This window comes from Amphiura filiformis, chromosome 16 (genome assembly GCF_039555335.1).
Source record: "Amphiura filiformis chromosome 16, Afil_fr2py, whole genome shotgun sequence".
In the NCBI taxonomy this organism is placed as follows: domain Eukaryota; kingdom Metazoa; phylum Echinodermata; class Ophiuroidea; order Amphilepidida; family Amphiuridae; genus Amphiura; species Amphiura filiformis.
In genome coordinates this window covers 37,112,896-37,133,192 of record NC_092643.1, presented here as the reverse complement: position 1 = coordinate 37,133,192, position 20,297 = coordinate 37,112,896, and the positions used below count along the sequence as shown (strand labels likewise).

Genomic DNA, 20,297 nt, shown 5'->3' with positions numbered 1-20,297 from the left:
AATTTAAAGGCATATTGACATGTTGCTTCAATTAATAATGTTATCAGACAAAAAGGACTCCATCAAATTTGCCAGATAAAAGGGGAAGATAGTGTACCTCCATATTGTATTTCTACCCATCACGCCAGCTTTGCTTTTAGCGCAAATTTGTTTGACATGTTCTGGGCGTATTAAGATTTTAGCAGACAATGTGCTAAGTGTTATATGCACAAACATTTAGAATTGTTGTGTTTTCCATGATACCAATTATCCATGGGCATCAATCCAGGGGTACATCTTGATCTTGTTTATAATTCATTCTCTGGGCACCATTTACCAATCACTAAACTGCCCTGCCCCAACATCAACAAACCCCAGCTCCAACCACTCACATCCAATGCCTCCTGCGTCTTTCTCACTGCCTCATCATTAATAGCTCTTCTCTTTAGATCATCTTGAAATTGTTTACAATTCATTCCCTCCTGGATTGCTTTACAAATCGGCCATCACTAAACTCCCCCACCCTCACAAACCCCAACTCCAACCACTCACATCCAACGCCTCCTGCATCTTTCTTGCTGTATCATCATCAGTAGCTTTTTTTTTAGATCATCTTGATATTGTTTACAGTTCATCCCCTCATGAATTACTTGACACTGAAGTCAGCCATGGGACACAGCAGCATTTACCAATCATTAAACTGCCCACCCCACCCTCAACCCATCCCAGCTCCAACCACTCACATTCAATGCCTCCTGTGTCTTCCTCGCTGTATCATCATTAGTAGCTCTTCTCTTTATATCATCTCGATATGTTTACAATTCATTCCCTCATGGATTACTTTACAAGTCAGCCATGGGACACAGCACCATTTACCAATTGTTAAACTTCCCCCCTCCCCACCCTCAACCCACCCCAGCTCTAACCACTCACATCCAACGCATCCTGGCCTGTGTCTTTCTCACGGCATCATCATTAGTAGCTCTTCTCTTTAGATCATTTTGATATTGTTTACAGTTCATTCTCTCATGGATTACTTTACAAGTCAGTCATTGGACACAGCACCACTTACCAATCACTAAACTGCCCCCAACCCTCAACCCACCCCAGACTCCAACCACTCACATCCAATGCCTCCAGTGTCCTCCTCACTGCATCATCATTTGTAGCTTTTCTTTTTTGATCATCTTGATATTGTTTACAAATCATTCCCTCATTGATTGCTTTAGAAATCACCCATGGACCCAGCACCATTTATCAATCGTTAAACTTCCCCCTCCCCCCACCCTAAACAAACCCCAGCCCCAACCACTCACATCCAATGCCTCCTACGTCTTTCTCAATGCATCATCATTAGTAGCTCTTCTCTTTATATCATCTTGATATTGTTTACAATTCATTCCCTCATGGATTGCTTTACAAATCACCCATGAGACACAGCACCATTTACTTATCACTAAACTGCCCCCACCCTCAACACACCCCAGCTCCAACCACTCACATCTAGTGCCTCCTGCGTCTTCCTAGCCGCATCATCATTAGTCGCTCTTCTCTTTAGATCATCTTGATATTGTTTACAATTCATTCCCTCGTGTATTGCTTTACATGTCAAACAGTTCTGTTTACCACACACAGGACACGGGAAGAAGTTGTTGTTATCGTCAAAGAAGCAAAAACTGGGGCAATCTGGTGTCTTACAATGGAAGCTGTTAGCTGCTTGTGATTCAGCTGTCGTTAGTCCACGATCAAGGTGCTTTTTAAATTCTGCTGGTGTTACAAGCTATAAAAGAAAACAAAAAACAATGTACATTCATTCTAACAGAAAATGTTAACATGATACATGCCATAACTGATTGTGAACAACAATGGTGGATGATAGGGAGGTATATGTATTAAAAGAATATGGGTCGAAATAAGGGACTGACAACCAGGCTGATTCATGGGCTTTCGCTAAGAACCAGGGGCAATTTCTCATGAACCAAGGCATTTTTAATGCCATTGTTTGTGTATATATGAATTAAAAATTTTACTTTAGTTCCTTGCATTAAAAGCCCTGAAGTTACACGCTAAATGTTAATAAAGATTCTTTTTTTTTTTAATTCAAAATTTTTTACAATTGTAACTTTTCATGACCATATTTGGAATCGGCATGAAAAATGTATTAAAAGTTGTTCTCAAGATAGCTCTTGATATTTTGAAACTTGGACATTTTATGTTGAGGCCTAGTATATGGCTAGCATTAACACACAGAGCATTGAGCCATGCCAGTTGAAATCCACATTAAACCTGTGGAAGATTTTGGAAATATTTTCCATAGGAGTATGTTTTTCAAATATAATAGAGGTAGTCATTGTGACGTAAACGCCCCCATCTTGTGGGTACGGAGTGCCTTGTTGCTAAGATCACTGTGTTGACGCTTGACTGAAGAGGTGCGTCACGCGCTGCGACTTCTGTGTAATCGGGGGCAAAATGTCTTACGCATGACATGCAGAACGGCACTACACACAAGATGGTGGATCCCGCGGAAAAGGCTGATGGCCTCTATTGGTCAGGGTTAATCATTTTGAAACTCATACTCCCCCTGTATCATGGCTTTACCTTTATCTTCCACAACTGGAGTGAGTATTTCAAATGGAAGCTACCCAATTGTCTATTCTATTCAAAACTCTTACTCCCTCTGTGGAAGACTTTAACTAAATCTTCCACAGAGGTAGTGTAGATATTAAATGGAATAGCCCATTAAAGAGGGGAAGAATAACATATCCAATAGTATGCATTTATTAACTTACAGCTTTGATTTCTCGTTCTGTTATAGCTTCTGGGCATGAGTATAACCCATCTTGATAAGGACACATCACAACAGGCTCCTCACTTGCTTTGATGTGCTCTCCTAAACATTCTCTGAAAAATGCAGTCATAATGAGAAAATGTCAAAAATAGGACAAATTTGAATAGCTATGGCAAATCACAATAATATTTGCTGCATACACCCTATAAGGGATTATTAGAAATTTTCTGTTTGCTGACTGCTTACTGTTGCTGATTAAAAAATGAGTGATTCTGGTTGGGTAGAGGGTGAGACTTACAATAAGAATCAATGACTATAAACTATGAGTTTACAATATGTCATGCCTTATTTCAATTAGCTAATCTCCCAGGGGGGGGGGGGGAAGAGTACTCAAGTTTGGTTTGAGTAGGGTATGCCACTGATATTTTCACAGTGGACCAATCAATATACAAAGTTTTCAAGAAATTTGGACCCATTGATATACTAAAAGTCAAAATTTGCAGCCAAATTTAACACAAATTGTCTTAGTTTTTACAATTTGACTCTGGTCCGAAAATGAAAAAAAAAGAGAACATTTTTAAAAAAGTACCCATCCATACATCAAAATTGGCCTAGAAAAGGGGGTAATTTATATACCAAGAGGCCGAAAATGCTACCCATATTTGTTACACATCACTGAATGGTCATTTGTACCAAGTATCCCCCGGGGTCCGGGCCAATTTGAACCATGTTTCTATATATTTACACAGTACAAATTCTGAATAGGCAAAAAATGTGTGCCACAGAATCTCTATGAAAAGTGTCAATCATCCAACTTCCTTGAACCAAGTTATCGCTTAAACTTGAGATGGTAAAATTTATTAGTGGAGGACTTGAGCAAGTCCACCAACTTACTTGCAAAATGTATGTAAACAGTCCCTGAGGACCACCCCTTCACCTGGTGCCACATCTGTATAACATATCAGACACTCAAAGTCTTCTGTGTTTGTAATCAGTTCCTGGCCCTCTGTGTCTAAGATCCGTTGAAAGTTTGCTGCTGCTTCCTCGTTCGCTTCCCTCTCCCAATCCTGCTCCAACTGTAAGGAAAAATGCAAGAACATTATGCTATACCGACCAATCAAAATGAACAAATTTCACAGCTATACAGACTACTTTTATAACTCTTTCCATGTGGGTGTCACTGTCAACTGCAGACGACAAGTTTTCAGTGGTTTTTTTTAAATTCAAAAATTACAGAATTTCAGATAAGAAAATACCTCAAATCTTTTTTTTTTTTAAATTTATGTTGAAGCCTATGGCTAGCACGCAGAGCATTAACATTTCAGCTGAAAAGGGGTGTAAAAATTTATTTAACCACTGTGGTCAAAACATGCTTTCAGCAAGACCCTCTCACCAACCATTAATATAGGGCTATCCCAGTTAAAATCCATACACCCTCTATGGATGACATGACCTTAATCTTTCACACAGGGAGTATGAATTTGAAGTAGGTTACCTGAATGGGCGACTCTGTGTGAAATCTACACCCCGTGAAGGAGATTACAATCATATGCCTTCCATAGGGGATGTATGGATTTCAACGGGAATGGCCTATTTAAAACCAATAGCCTGAAGTGATGGTCACTTTCTGGAAAGCTGGACTAACCACTGATTCCCCATCTTGGCTGTATGTTAAACTGGTAATCTCAGGGATAGGGAAAGATATGCTTTGTCAAAAATTGCTTTAAACTACCTTTAGTGTAACAATAAGCAGATTTGTGAATTTTTTTATTGAATTGGGGTTCAGGTTCTTCTGCATTTGTTTTTAAAACTGAACCAAATTCATTTCCAAAAGTCACCATAGCCTAGTCTCTGTCACTAGCATCTAGTCTGCTTTTGAATAAGTCCCATAACTGGAATTATCTCTCCTGTAAAAGTGGTTATTTTCCAGTAAATATATTTTGTGATAATTTTCCAAGTTATGTAAAAATGTAGGAGCTGAAGTCATTATACATTTTGCTTTGCAAAATCAAAAATTCAGTACTTGTCACCATAAATTGAATTTGTAGATGAAAATGTGACTGCAGATATAAGGGATACATGAAACATCTCCAATTACACATTTCTTGCACCACATTTAATTTATTGAAAAATAAAATGAATGAATGAATGCTGTGAGTGACTCTCGTTGATAGGCTCACACTACAGGATCGTCATAAATTTAGCCCCTGCCTCTTGGACACACCCCACACACATTCAAACCTACTTCATGGAGCATGTAATCAAATTTCCCTTGCATACTTGTTTCTCCTAACAGAAACAGAGTCCTGAGTAATACAGTTACCTCAATCACTTATACAAAAGACTTAAATAATGCATGGTGAAATTCAGCTAGCCTGAAATTCCCCTGGACAAGAAATTTACTGCTAATTGTGACAGTCTACTCCAATGTAAATCAGGAATTCCTGGATGTGGTGGTTATTCTACATGAAGAGCTTTTTGTTGCAAAACCCCTTACATAAACAATTTTGAGAACACATCAAAAAATCATCAAAAAAAGTACTGATGGGGGTTTGCAACAAAAGTAGTTTCTGGTCCTGCCAAAAACTGTTTTTGTTGCAAATCCCCTTATATCAGTGATTTTTTTGATGATATTTTGATGTGTTCTCAAAATTGCTCACAGCAGCTAATCTTATTGCTATCATCTTAACCCCAAGTTCTAAATATTAACTTAACTATTCAATCCTGATCAATCAATATGATTTTAATTTGATACCCTGCATCAGTTTTACATAGAAATTTGGGACACAACACATTGTATTCTATAACATTATTTATTGTAATTGAGGCACAGATAATATAAGTCTTGGTTAAAATATAAATAAATTTTGAATATTTCTATGCATTATATTTTAACATGATCTGATCTACTCAGGCAAGAAGTTATGTTGATTATTTCGTTGATTCATTGTCTACTCCCTATTCCAGAAAAATACAGCACTAATTTCTTTGGATTAAAACATTCTATCCTGTTTCGATAAAATTAAACATATCTAAATCCTAATCATTTAGTTCTAATTGGCAATGAAAGTTAGGGTGTTTCTCATATGCTGTGACAATCAAGCTCAAAGACTTGTACAAAGACTAATTTCAAGTTAAGCATTCTAATTGGAAAACACATTTGTTAATCTTTTTCATTTAAACCAATTCACAAAATATTAAATTTATGAGCTAACTCTTAGCCTATACTCAAGTTTTGAATGCTTAGACTTGTACCAAGCAAGTCTTAGAATTTTGTAAGAAAACATGCTTTTGGCCCATTTCCCTCAAATTGCAAAAATATTAAAATGTTACTCTCTGTCAGTTAGAACTAACTAAATGATTACGATTTAGGTACGTTTCATTTGGCAAATCCGGATAATATATTTTTAATTCCAAAAAATTAGTGCTGTATTTTTCTAGAATAGGGAGTCGGGTCACCCACTCTGTAAGGTGTGCTCATGTGAGTGTATGTATAATGTGTAACACACACCCACATAAATACAAACAGTTTTTGTGTACAGTTATAACATAACAGCAATTGGCTATATAGCGACTTCAAAAAAATACATTCTTATACTTATGAAGTAAAAGCTTAATGTATGCATTTAAATGTATATCATCTACTTTTTGCAAAACTATGCCGAATAATATTGCAGCCTCTAAAGAACAATTATAGTTGGTCCTGTTTGTATTTCAAACATTTATATGTGACATGATCTGCTCCATGGGGGCCAAAGGAGGCATTTAAAAAAAAATTCAGTTACTATAATTATTACCTTGTAGTAACATTAATCTATCATATACTGAAAACACCAAAGTTCTAGCATACTTGGTTCTGAAGTTATGAGGTTTTGTGATGTGTATTTTCTTATGTATCTTATTGTTTATTACTCCATATTTTTGCCATTATCTCAATTTCAAATTTGCCGCCTTTGGCCCCCATGGACCAGATCATGTCACATCTGATATGAGCTGCTGACATGTTGTTTTCAACTCGAACATGTACACGTTCACTCCGTGAACACATTGGAAACATATAAACCCATATATAACACATCCCACCCTTACACACACACCCCCACTCGTGTAGGCAGGAAAACAAGGACCTCATTTTTCACTTGATTTAAAACATACTAACGGAGGACTCACACACCCTGTTCTTAATCGCCATACCGTGGCCCATCCTATACCACCCAAAGGTGAACCCTTTTTAGTGCATTTTTACGTTATTTGCGATGTCCTGGATATATCTAAAAGACCAAGGACGTCCACAATCGTATCCTTGCATGTGTCCTTGTTTGCCTGGCTACGTAAACGCACACACACCCCCACATACACATGCAATATTTATAATTTAGAGTGCTCACTTACAATCTGAACACTATTACGCCACACAACTTCCATCCTATAACAGAGGATAAAGGATTCATACTAGTGTCTCTTATCACATTGCAGTCAATTCAATAAAAGACCAATCAATATGTTGCACTTGTTTTGAACCGAGTTAAGTGTTCGTCTATGATTGCACGGAACTGCATAATACACAAGGTCTTTGACCTTTCTTCTCTACATGCAAACATCATATGGCGCAGTGCAACACCTCCTATAGCAGATTCAAGCCATTGTGGGACGTTATTCCAAGAAATCCAGGCTGCCAGTCAATCATCCGCCAGTCATGCATAGTGTGATATGCATGATCGTTCTTGCCTGTAATGTAATGTAATGTAATGTAATGTAATGTAATGTAATGTAATGTAATGTAATGTAATGTAATGATCACCCGGTAGCCTGAATTTGTTTGAAAAACATCCCACGATGGGTTGAATCTGCTATAATCTAATCGCTTTGGTTAGGCATATTGTCATGCTTCTGTTAACCAAGTTGAATATTCTGCCATGAATATTCTGCCATAACATTTAGGAACTCTATCAACTTTGACCCTTCTAAAGTAATTTCCCAATTCCTCAGAGTTCTGGGTAGAAGATGGTGATCATTGAGCACAAAGAAGAGTTGATATCTCCACACTTTCTACACACTCGATGACCAATGAGTCAAATTTCTTGTCATCGTTGTTGATAGGTTGTTCATCACTTGTGTTCATACTTGTTCATAGATGCTCAACGCACAGCACATATATCACATGGACAATTAGGAAATTTACTTTACCAGACATACACACATGTGTAACCTCTCCTGCTCAATCTATTCACTCAATACACACCCACCAGTCCCACTTCAATGACAGGGGTGTTGAGTTTACCCATATTAACACCCCTCTCACTCAAGTGGAACTGATGGGTGTATCAATTCAATAGATATTCTTAGTCAGTGGGAGTGGTCTAGTTCAGTGACACATTTTGATTGGACAATCGCAAGATTTCGGTGCCGCTTATCAGGCCGTGATCGACCCCACGTCATCAAGCGTCTTGATAATGCCTTACACGCTTGTAGAGGTGCGCGTATGTATTGCGCTGTAATGTGAGACTAGTGCGGAATACGCCGCGCTAGCAGTACGCCGCAACAGAATACGTGAAGTTGTAAACAAGTTTCGCTTCATTTTATAATGAGGGGAGTTTTATGACGGTAACTTAGTTTTTGCTTTTAAAAAATTGTTTACAGTTATTAAAATAATATTTAACTGACTAAGAATGAGAATAAGCGATAGGAATTTTATTTTTGCCTATCCTCTACCTATGATGAGCGACAGGCAGGTCCAATATTTTTATCGTAGTGGATACGGCTGCGCCGGCATCCACTACTCAAAATATTGGACCTGCCTGTCGCCTATCACACGAGAGGATAGGCAAAATAAAAATTCCTATCGCTTATTCTCTCTAAGTAATTGCTTTGGTTACATATATGAAATTGATTCTCTTGAATTTGGAATGTAAAGTAATTATTAACTAATGTGCCTTGCACGGTCATCTCAAAACGAGGTTCTACCCGCAAAGTGTGTGTTGTGTGTTCGTACATTTGTCTTACGTATGCGTGAATTACTGCATACGCTTTGGAAAAGTCTTCTAGCATGTTGCTAGAAAAGTACAATAAACAAAAAATGCGTTTGGAGGGAGGACCTTGTTTTGGTAGCAAGATGGTGTATCCGTGCAAAGGGCAAATAGCTCGCTTCCGAGACACTGTTAATTAACAGATTACATCACATTCACATGTTCACTTCCACTTCCACCTATTGACCTTTACAGGGTTATCTCAAATGACGTTCTACCTTTAATGTGCGTATTGTGTGTGTGCACCTTTAATACACATGCTTTAGTTACGCATACGCTTTGCATAATCCTTTTGGGGCATTACTAGAAAAAACAATGCCTTTTTTTGTGCATGCGTTTGCAGGGAGAGCTTCATCTTGGTAGCAAACAGGGTTGTCACTACGCTGGACGTACGGGGCCGTCTGGCACTCACAAAAAAAAATTAATTTCCGGATGTGGATTATGATATTTCATCATAAAAAGAGCAAAAAAATTTTTTTTAGGGGGGTGGTACCCTCAAAGCCTGTTCCCAGATCCCTAGCATTCACTAAAAAGATAGTGCGAGGCACGAGAGCTTCGCTCGCTATGCTTCGCCTTCAATATTTTAACCAGTACTTTTTTGGTCCTGGTGACAACCCTGGTAGCAAAATGGCAGATCCGTGCAAAGTGTGAATAATGAGATTCATATTTTTCTCCAATAATAAGATTCAGCTTTATCTCTGTAAAGAAACTGTGACTACAAGTTCCATAATCCATAATGTTAATTCTTCTCAGAGATGTATATACAACATACTCTTTCTTTATCATATTAATGATCTATATGATCTATTGCACTTTGTGTGTGAATTCTATATAGGATTTTCGATAACATTATCATCGTCATCATCACTATCATAGCGTTGCCTCCTAACTGGGGCATTGTGGCTTAAAAGTAGTGGTGGTTGTAGGTCTAGGTCATGTAGTTGTGGTTCCAAATCAGCCTGCAAAAAACAATCAAAAAGTCCAAAAACTATGTCAGAAATTTAAAAATTACTGTTAAATTGTTCCACGATGCCTTAACTACAAAACTGTTACTGCAAAAGACAAGCCAATGTCGATTTTTAATTGGCAAATCAATTAATATTTGTCGTCTTATTTTGGTTTATTACGGAACCACACCTACAAACCACCACTATGGAATAACCTACCTTCATGCGGACTATTCCAGTTGAAATCCTTACACCCCCTATGGAAGACATGAACTGAATCTTTCACACAGGGGGTATGAATTTCAAATGGGGTTACCTGAATGGGTGACTCCATTTGAAAGGAAGATTAAGGTTAGGTTAGGGGTGTGGGGATTTCAACTGGAATAGCCCATTTGCCGTAATATGGTAAAAGAGCATATCAACTGCTCAGTGCCAGAAGTGGGTAAGTGCCATAGCTGCCATGTGTAGATGAGTACAATAAACTGTGCGTGAATTGCCAAATGTTCACAGGGGCAGCTAATGCACTTACCCACTTCTGGGTGTATCCTTCGCGTAAGAGAATACCAAACAAATCCCAACTCAAATCCTAACCCTAACCTTAACCTTTATCCTAACCCGAACTCCTAACCCTAACCCTAAATCTAATCCTATTAGTATTTCATGCTCTCTTACACTAAGGATAAACCTACTTCTGGCACTGAGCAGTTGATATCTCCCAGTTACATCACATGGTTGAGATTAATGCTTTGCGTGCTAGCCATGCGCTTCAATGGAAAAAGTTCAAGTTTTGAAATATTTTCTCAAAATATCAAGAGCTATCTTAAGAACTACTGGATCAATACTAGGCTTGTTTGTACTCATTTTAATGCATTTTTCATGCTGATTCCAAATATGGTCATGAAAATTAACATTTCTGAAATTTTTGAATTTTGAATTTTTTTTTTTTTTTTTTTTAAAACTTGTCGTCTGCAGTCGACACCCGTGTGAAGAGAGTTAACCTCTCTACATGACTCATATGGAAAAAGGATTGTAACATACAAAGAATTTAAAACAATGTTACTGTCTTTTGCCATATGTTGGTTATAGGGTGTGGTCCAATATGATCCTGTTTTGTTTACCACTGAAGCCTACCAAAGCCTAACAAAACATGTACTGTATTCATTCCATTAACTGCCCAGGGCGCTTTACAAAGTCATTTTGGATGTGTATGGATTTCAACTGGAATAGCCCATTGACAAAAAACAACACAAGGCAGCACATGGTACATGCAATTAAGCTCTCACCTGTTGCATAAGTTGCTCATTTCTCCTCACATCTTCATATCTTCTTTTCTCATCTGCATCCATAATATAAGAACCTTCTGGTGGTACCTGGTAGTCAGCAGGTCTTTCTGTACTACACATGGAACATCCAGGGAATGTAGGGGGATTGATAAGTGTACATGCTGGGCAGTGCCAACCAACCTATTGTATGAGACAAGAAAATAAAGTTCATGTTATAGGAGCTGCCTAGAGGGGGTGTGATAGTCAGCAGACCTTACTTGACTACACACATGAAACCAGGGACATCCTTCCTCCCAGTGTAGGTGCAGGAGCAGGTTTTTAAGGCCTTGGATGCATTCTCACATAACAAGCATTCAAACACCCCTACACACACACCCCCTACCTCTTCTGCAGTTGGTTTTGCTGGTGGTTTAGCTGGTGTAGGCCCAGGGCCTGGTGTTCTATAACTAGCATTCAAACACCCCTAAACATACCCCTATGCAACAATACCTCTTCTGCTGTTGGTTTAGCTGGTGTAAGCCCAGGGTCTGGTGTTCTAGGCCTTGGATCCATCCTCATATAACCATCATGCACATACACCCCCACACACACCCCTTCTCACACATAACCACCCACCCAACATACCTCGCCTGCAGTTGGTTTAGTTGGTTTTTTAGGTGGAGTAGGTGCAGGAGCACCTGTCTTCTAGGCCTTGGATCCATTATCATATAATCACCATTCACACACCCCTACGCCACCCCCCCCCACACACACCCCCACACATAACTACCCACCCAACATACCTCATCTACAGTTGGTTTAGTTGTTTTTAGGTGGAGTAGGTGCAGGAGCACCTGTCTTCTAGGCCTTGGATCCATTATCATATAATCACCATTCACACACCCCCACACATCTCCTCTCACACAATACCACCCACCCAAGATACCTCATCTGCAGTTGGTTTAGCTGTTTTTTTAGATGGTGTAGGTGCAGGAGCTGGTCTTCTAGGCCTTGGATTCATTCTCATATAATCACCATTCACACACCCCTACGCACCCCAACACACATCCCCTCTCATACACAACCACCCACCCAACATACCTCGTCTGCAGTTGGTTTAGCTGGTTTTTTAGGTGGTGTAGGTGCAGGAGCTGGTCTTCTAGGCCTTGGATCCATTCTCATATAATCACCATTCACACACCCCTACACACCCCAACACACATCCCCTCTCATACACAACCACCCACCCAACATACCTCGTGTGCAGTTGGTTTAGCTGGTTTTTTAGGTGGTGTAGGTGCAGGAGCAGGTCTTCTAGGCCTTGGATCCATTCTCATATAACCACAATTCACACACCCTATACACACACACCCCTCTCATACATAATCACCCACCCTACATACCTCATCTGCAGTTGGATTAGCTGGTCTTTAGGTGGTGTAGGTGCAGGAGTAGGTCTTCTAGGCCTTGGATCCATTCTCATATAACCACCATGCACGCATACCCCTACACCCCCTCTCACATACACCCACCCCACCCACCCAACAACATACCTCGTCTGCAGTTGGCTTAGCTGGTCTTTTAGGTGGTGTAGGTGCAGGAGTAGGTCTTCTAGGCCTTGGATCCATTCTCATATAATCACTATTCACACACTCCTACGCACCCCAACACACATCCCCTCTCATACACAACCACCCACCCAACATACCTCATCTGCAGTTGGTTTAGCTGGTTTTTTAAGTGGTGTAGGTGCAGGAATAGGTCTTCTAGGCATTGGATCCATTCTCATATAACCACAATTCACACACCCTATACACACACACCCCTCTCATACATAATCACCCACCCAACATACCTCATCTGCAGTTGGCTTAGCTGGTCTTTTAGGTGGTGTAGGTGCAGGAGTAGGTCTTCTAGGCCTTGGATCCATTCTCATATAACCACCATTATCACCTCCTGACGGTATTCTGGTTCTAGGCGGTGGTAACGTAGTATAACCAGCTGACTGTGGTTGATATGCTTCTGGTCGAGGTTGAAGATATGTTTGTTGTGGCTCCACGTAGGGAGGGTAGACAGGTGCTGGTATAGCGCGGTCTAAGCCTGGAGGATTTTGAGGTGTCGCTGTAGGATGAGGATAAATCAAACATAATTTGGCTGTGTTTAGAAATTTGATTGCTCTATATGTGTGACGTGTCATGTCAAAAAGAGACACTTTTGGGCAGGTTATCAATTTTGAGGTTTTTACATAAAGAGATATTTTGCTCCACAACGCCATTTTCTCCAATGAAATCGGACATTCCTAAGCGAAGATATTGAGTTTGTAAGTTATGGTATTATAAAATTGTAGATTCAGATATCGGCCTTTAAAAATATTATTGACAATGTTGAGAGTAGGAATTACCTTGAAAATGTCTCAAAAAATACAAGATGCCAGTTATATTCTGGTCTGAAACTATCAGACAATATTTTCAACATTAATAACATCACAAATTCGCAACAAACCCGTATTGTGAAAAAATCACCCCCGGGCAGATTTTTGGCTATTTCTCTATTTACGATCCTGCCCAAAAGTGTCTCCTTTTGACATGACACGTCACATATTATGATGAACAATATTTTTTTGGGAATGTGGGAGTGAATTTGCAAATGTAACAGTTATTACACAGAAATCAGGTCTAGTTCACAATCCATTTGAGCACATTAGAAACACTGACTAACTTTCAAGGCAAAAGTATACCAATTTTATGTACCCTGAATATTTATGCATTAATATTTTATCAAAATATTGGCAAAAATTACATGAGCCTTTTCAGTCATTTTAGCTCATTAACCATATTGATTATTGATAAAAACAATAAGCTACAAAGAAAATATAAATTGATATGTTATGAAAACCATATGTCTGATTTGCTTCAAACAAAAGGCATATTGATCGTACTTTGCCATACTCAATTGTTTCGTACATGTTTAAAACATTTTCAAAATGCCTCATGATCTACCTTAAAGGCCCATTCAGTGATTTTCTCATCTGGACAATCGTAAAAAAATCATAAAAATTCAGATTTTGGTACATTTGTCATTGTCATAGATGTGCTAACATAGCCTGCTAGTGGTTCAGTGGTTATGAGAGTACATAAATTAGCTACATGTACATGTATTTGAATGGGGCTTCAACTTCATCAATACTGCTGTTTTCTTTGTTTTTGACTTATCCTTCACTTTTAAGCAATTAATGAACAATTTAATTTTTTTTACACTTTCGTGGGATCACTGAATGGGACTTTAAATCCTACACAATTGCCCCATAAACAAATATCAGGTGAAACAATATTGACAAAATACAAATAATGGCCCCTGACAAAATCACAGCTTTCATATCAGAAGCTGAAGATACACTATAAAGAGATAACGATATGTGAAATATATGATTGATTTTTTGTGTTTTACTTTATAAATCTTATACTTGTTGCTGGGAAGTGCAGTACAGATTCAGCCCTATAGAAATAGGATCCACAACTTAAAACGTTTAACGCTTTTTGAAATAAATTTTTTTTAAATAGTTTGCAAAATGTAAAAATGTATGTATAGACTTACTTGTTCTATACATCTGGACCAATTTATAGCATCACAAATCATTCCATTCAGTCACAATGGTTCATTACATAAAAAATAAGCCATTTTTTAAAAGTTGCACATAAGTCCATAGGAGTCATCTTTCCTTGACAAACACATGAATATTGGCCTGGTCTCCTGTAGTGTTTGAGAGTTGACTCCTATAGACTCGGATGCAACTTCTAAAAATGGCCTCTTTTTTACATAAGCCATTGTGACTGAACGCAATGATGCGCAATGATATAAATTGGTCCAGAAATGTACAACAAATAAGGCTACACATACATATTTGTTTTCATTTCATAAAATATTTTTTCGACTGATTTCAAAAAGCGTTAGGGTGAACATTACCTGGATGGTTTAATGATTGTCTCTCAAGTTCTGCTTGTCTCTTTGTGACACCAACTTTCTCAGCCGATACCAAATACAGATAACAATTAGCACCACTAATTCCAATGCCGTTTTCTAATAAAGTCTCAAAGTCTTTGGGTATTCTTCTACCCATAATCCATCTCTGCGCTTGAACAGGAAATGTATATTCATGAAACATCTGGAATAATCACAAATCATGAAGCAAATAAATATATAATGATAATAAACGAACTTTGGCTGGTGCTTGTAGATAGATATCTATAAAAATACAATTGTTTCCCAAATTGAAAAATACATTTATGCATTCCTGGTCACAATTCGATTTGAGGCCTGTATGAAATAAAGACAAATTTTGTTTGAAGAGACAATTTTGCATTTTTTTGAGAATTAATGAGTTCTTTCAAAGGTGCATCCTTGCCAGTGTTTCTGTGTGTAGCTTGTACACATGTTATAAGAAAAAAAAGGTTTGTCTCAAAGCTCACGAGTGGTTTGGAAACAAATGCGAAATGCCATTTTTTTTTATTCCCGACTTGGTATTTTTATGATATTTTGAGAAAAAAGTCTGATTTTCGCGGAATTTTTCTGAAAAAAACAAAAAACAAAATTTTTTTTAAATAAAAAAATTCTGCATTTTTTTTTTTTCAAATCATGTGATTTTACAAATGCGCGCGCAAGCTTTGAGACAAACCTTTGTTTTTTTGGCCTTATTTATCAATAAGAAATATTGGAAAAAAAGTTGTTGGATATTCTCCAATTCTATCTAGGCAGCCTATTCGGAGGCCCAGTACAGATAAACAAAACTTACTCAAATATATTATAAAACAAACGACATGTACTAACAAATTTATTAACTGTCGATAGATGAACAGATAGCGTTTAGATAATATTGTTAACTTTTAAAAAGTGTACCAAAATTTGGCGCAAATGTTAAAGTCCATAGTACATATTGTTGGTTCACTTTTAATCTTTGATATCACTATGTAAAAAAGATCTATCGTTGATCATTAACGATGGCAAATCTCAGAATGCTGAACCACTGAAAGTTACTTAAGTGTTTAGATAATATTTTAAACTTTTTATTGATTCATTAATTGATATATTTGTGTTTAAAAAATTTTTGGCTACAAATCCTCGTTTTGTTTTTGTTCTGTTTTAATTTGTGTAATTTAATTATACAGGGGGTGCAGCATTTACAGGCTTCGCTTATCGTTGTACCTCCTCCATCGTGTTGTACTTTTTATAATTATTGTATTTTGTTGTAATTTTTGATGGAAATAAAATAAATCTGATTGATTGTTGATGTATGAGGGCCTGCTTGGAAAGCAAAAAGGTACTTGGAAAGAAAAATCTGAAATTAATTGGCAGCCTCTGTAGATTAAATTCAGACTTCCGCTCTCCCCATGGTTCATTTAGAATTGGGTAAATGAATCATGAAAGTACTCAGTCCTTCGGAGGGGATGTTAAGCTGTCGGTCCCGTGTGCAGAGAGCCATACCTGTAGATGTATCTCGCATTCAGTTTCGAAAAGAGTAGGCTGTTAACCCCTGACTGTTCCCAACCTGTCCCGGTATTCAAATGGACCCCAATGGAAATAAGCTTCAATAGAGGCTTTCTTGGGTTATCCATGGTTGTCAAAACCAGAAATAAAAAAAATAATATAAAAAATTACAATTTGACCTCTATATGAACTTCAACATTGGAGGACCTCTGGTTGTTTTTTAACATACCTCCAACACCTTTAAATTTATTTAGAGGCATTTTCTGCAATTTGATAATATTATGTATATATGATCACTGGGTGGCCATTGTCTTTATTGTCCTTGACACCCCACTTGACCCTTCCCATAAGAAGCATTTTGACCAACGATGGTAATCATCTTTTACTTCCAGGGTTAACCCCCCGAGCACTACCTGCCAATCTAACATTGCCTCTGATTGGTCAATTACATGATATTAACAATTTAATCACCAATCAAAATGGAGCTTTACAAATAATTCATCCCAATTTTTTTTGCGTGGTGAAATTATTCTAACAATGTTGCTGATTGGGCTAATTAATAATGAAAACTTCTTTTTGGCCAATCGGCAGGTAGTTCTCATGGGGTTAACAATTAGATTTTAGTATTAATGCATTGACCCAATTGAATCCCAATATTTCATGATTGTGGGATGATTTAATTATCCAAACTGGACATCACTTCTATATTTACGCCCTCTATGGGCTAAAAAAGGTTTTTTCTGAGAAATTTTTTTTCCGGAGAGCATTAATTGTTGTAAAAGAACATTTTGAATCTGAATTTGAATCTGAATGTATACTGCATAACACTCCTGGTGGAGTCATACATGCAGGATGAGATGTGCGCATGAAATTTACTAGTCTTGTTGGTTGAGGTGGTTTATGACGGCCGTTTTAAATTGCTTGGTGTCTTCTATGGTGGTTACTGAGTAGGGTAGTAAGTTCCAATCTTTGACTGTTTGGGGGAAATAACTGTATTTGTGACAGTTCTTGTTTGATGTGATGATTTGGTAGCAGTTGGGATGTTGGTGCCGTGACAGACGTCGGACCGGCAGAAGGAGGTCATTCACCGGCAGGGCGAGGAGGTTTTGTTTTAGACTTCTGGAGAACTGATAATCTGCTTACTGTCCTTCTGTTCTTGAGTGAGTTCCATTGAAGGTTGGTGAGAATTTCAGTAACACTGCTCTGTCTGGAGTAGTCATTGACGACAAACCTTGCGGCTCTGCCTTGAATTTTTTCTAATTTGTTAATAAGATCCTGTGTATGGGGGTCCCAAACTGAAGATGAGTACTCCAAGAGTGGGCGAACTAAGGTGAAATATGCATTTTCTTTGATGGATTTGTTGCAAGAGTAAAGGTTCCTTTTTATAAAGCCAAGTGATCTATTTGCAGAAGATGTAATATGGTTGATGTGTTTATTCCAGGTTAGGTTGTTAGTATTTGAGATAAATAACACTTACTTTTCTCTTCAGTGCAGCAATAGTGTCATTTGGTCTTACTGTTAAGATGATCTTCACACCTGTTTCCACCCTGTCTTCTACATTTACATTAAGTCTGATGATGGAAATAAATAAAATGTCTCAATAGGCAAAATCAAATTTCCAGTCATTTTTACACTTACACATTATCACAGTTATGTTGCCCAACTTACAGCATTGCCCATCATTTTGGATGGGCAGTTTATTCCTGGGACAGGCAAAATTAATGGCTGTGACATGCTAAATTCTAAAATTAATGCTTGAATAAGTTCTGTGAGCTCAAAACAAGACCAGATTAATAAATGAAGGATATAGCCAGTGTCTTAGCAAGGCAAAATTAATGCCTTTGATCAACATGGTGGCTCGCATGCATACAAGGATCACATATTATCGGAAATACTACAAAATTTTATATGTAAGTGCATATTTATACAAGAATGCGATTTATTTAGTTACATGTAACAGCAGAAAAATATCAAATAGAAGAATGAAAGAAAATCAGATTACAACAAAGCACTGATATACAGATGTATATGGATGGTAAGGGATGGCTTCAAAACTCAACCGCCTGTTGCCTGCCTGTTCCGCCCGGTTCCATCTGGTTGGAGCCAGTTTTTATTGTTCTAAATAATGAAACGTACATGGTTCAACCGCCATCAACCACTGGTCGAGTTTTGAAGCTGCTGTTAAAGTAACAGGATATATTTCCCATTTTCATTTTTAGATAAACACTCAACATACCTGATAGTCCCAGGCCTTCCTGGTGGAATATCTCCCACACTTTCTACAATCATGTTAGTTTTGACTTTGAGTTGTGCTAAATTGCCAGCTACTTCCTTTGCACTGGCTACATCACCTGCTGCCAAGGCCTTCTTCAATGATTCAATAAGGGCCCCTGTATGGGGGAAAAATCACATTTGCCAGGTAAACGGTTAAATATATGGTTTCTTTCATTTTATCTCATTACTTCAGCCTAAAATAGACAGAAATTCTTCCTGACAATCATTACTAATGAGTCATTCCATATCAACTCACCTAATTTTCAGAAAAGGTTGGCTGGTCACCCTCTCAGATTTTCTTTAAAATCACTTATATCATAGACTTATGGGTCAAATGAACACATTTCAAACGGTAGGTCTCAACTCCTTGTCGTTTCTGAGTTATGGCTTGTTGAATATTTGGTGTTTTTTGATGCAATTTGTCCAGTTCCCATTGAAATACACACAAAATTGTCCTAAATACCAACCCAAATTTTATTATGTGGGAAATGAGCCACCATAATCAAACTCACACATATTCAAAATACTTCTATGATGTTCCTCTGTACCAGAAATCAAAGTGGTGTCAAGCCATCTTCATGGTTAAATGACTGTTTGGAGATCGCATTGAAATATACAGTAATGTTCTAATTCCCAGAATGCAAAGTTCATCAATTTACTGTGTATTTCAATGAGAGATTCAAACACTAATTTAACCATGAAGATGGCTTGATACCACTAAGATTTTTGGTACAGAGGAACATCATGCAAGTATTTTGAATTTGTGTGAGTTTGGTTATGGTGGATTATTTCCCCCAAGGTCAAATGGGGTCACAAACGGGGGGTCTTTTGGCTGAGGAGTCATCTTTGAGCCCCTGTGAAATTTTTATTAAGCCAATGAGTGGTCTACCCTGCTATAGGGGGGCACACCTGAACCTATATTGCCTACAAGCCAAATAGATGATGTCTGACATCTAGGATGAAGAGGAAGGGGGTCAAAAACAGGAATATGCCATGTGCGTCAACATGAACATGCATTTTTATGTCTGTATCAGCAAATGGGGGTGAGATACATTGTTTATGAGTCCAGAATCTGGTTATTTGGGTCAAAGACACCCTAGATTCCAATTTGTAGCCCTGTAGCTTACCCCTAGGGGAAGATATGGATGTCTAAACTCGGAAGAAAATTAATGTCGAAAAGGGGGGTCTGACCCAATTTTCAATAGGCCGGTTCTCGGAAACGACAGGGAGTAGAGACCTACCGTTTGAAATGTGTTCATTTGGCACATAGGGCTATGATATAAGTGATTTTAAACAAAATCTGAGAGGGTGACCAGCCAACCCATTAGGTGATTTGAGATGGACTGACCCTAATATTATTTTATCATTTTTGGTAAAGAATAACACATTAATAGTTGACAGAAATCATACATTATGGCTTAAATGACAACTACATGTAAACAGTACCAAAAAGTGGTGATTATGATGACTAGCCAAAATGCTAATTTTTTTTTTGGAAAAGTGCAAAATATAGGGCAAAAGAACTGAAGCTAGCTGAAAA

General features: G+C 37.9%; 1 protein-coding gene across 3 annotated transcripts in view; it reads right to left on the bottom strand.

Moving 5' to 3' along the window:
- LOC140135945 (ranBP-type and C3HC4-type zinc finger-containing protein 1-like) overlaps positions 1-20,297 on the bottom strand; it is a 37,296-nt gene that overhangs the window by 5,461 nt on the left and 11,538 nt on the right. For all 3 annotated transcript variants that reach the window (XM_072157640.1, XM_072157639.1, XM_072157641.1), the window contains exons 3-10: positions 18,720-18,873; positions 17,961-18,054; positions 14,966-15,164; positions 12,858-13,123; positions 11,024-11,203; positions 3,662-3,843; positions 2,769-2,880; positions 1,481-1,759 (exon numbers count right to left, since the gene is read on the bottom strand). In XM_072157640.1, the coding sequence (XP_072013741.1) occupies positions 1,481-1,759; positions 2,769-2,880; positions 3,662-3,843; positions 11,024-11,203; positions 12,858-13,123; positions 14,966-15,164; positions 17,961-18,054; positions 18,720-18,873 (1,466 nt within the window). The remainder of the gene's footprint in view (positions 1-1,480; positions 1,760-2,768; positions 2,881-3,661; positions 3,844-11,023; positions 11,204-12,857; positions 13,124-14,965; positions 15,165-17,960; positions 18,055-18,719; positions 18,874-20,297) is intronic.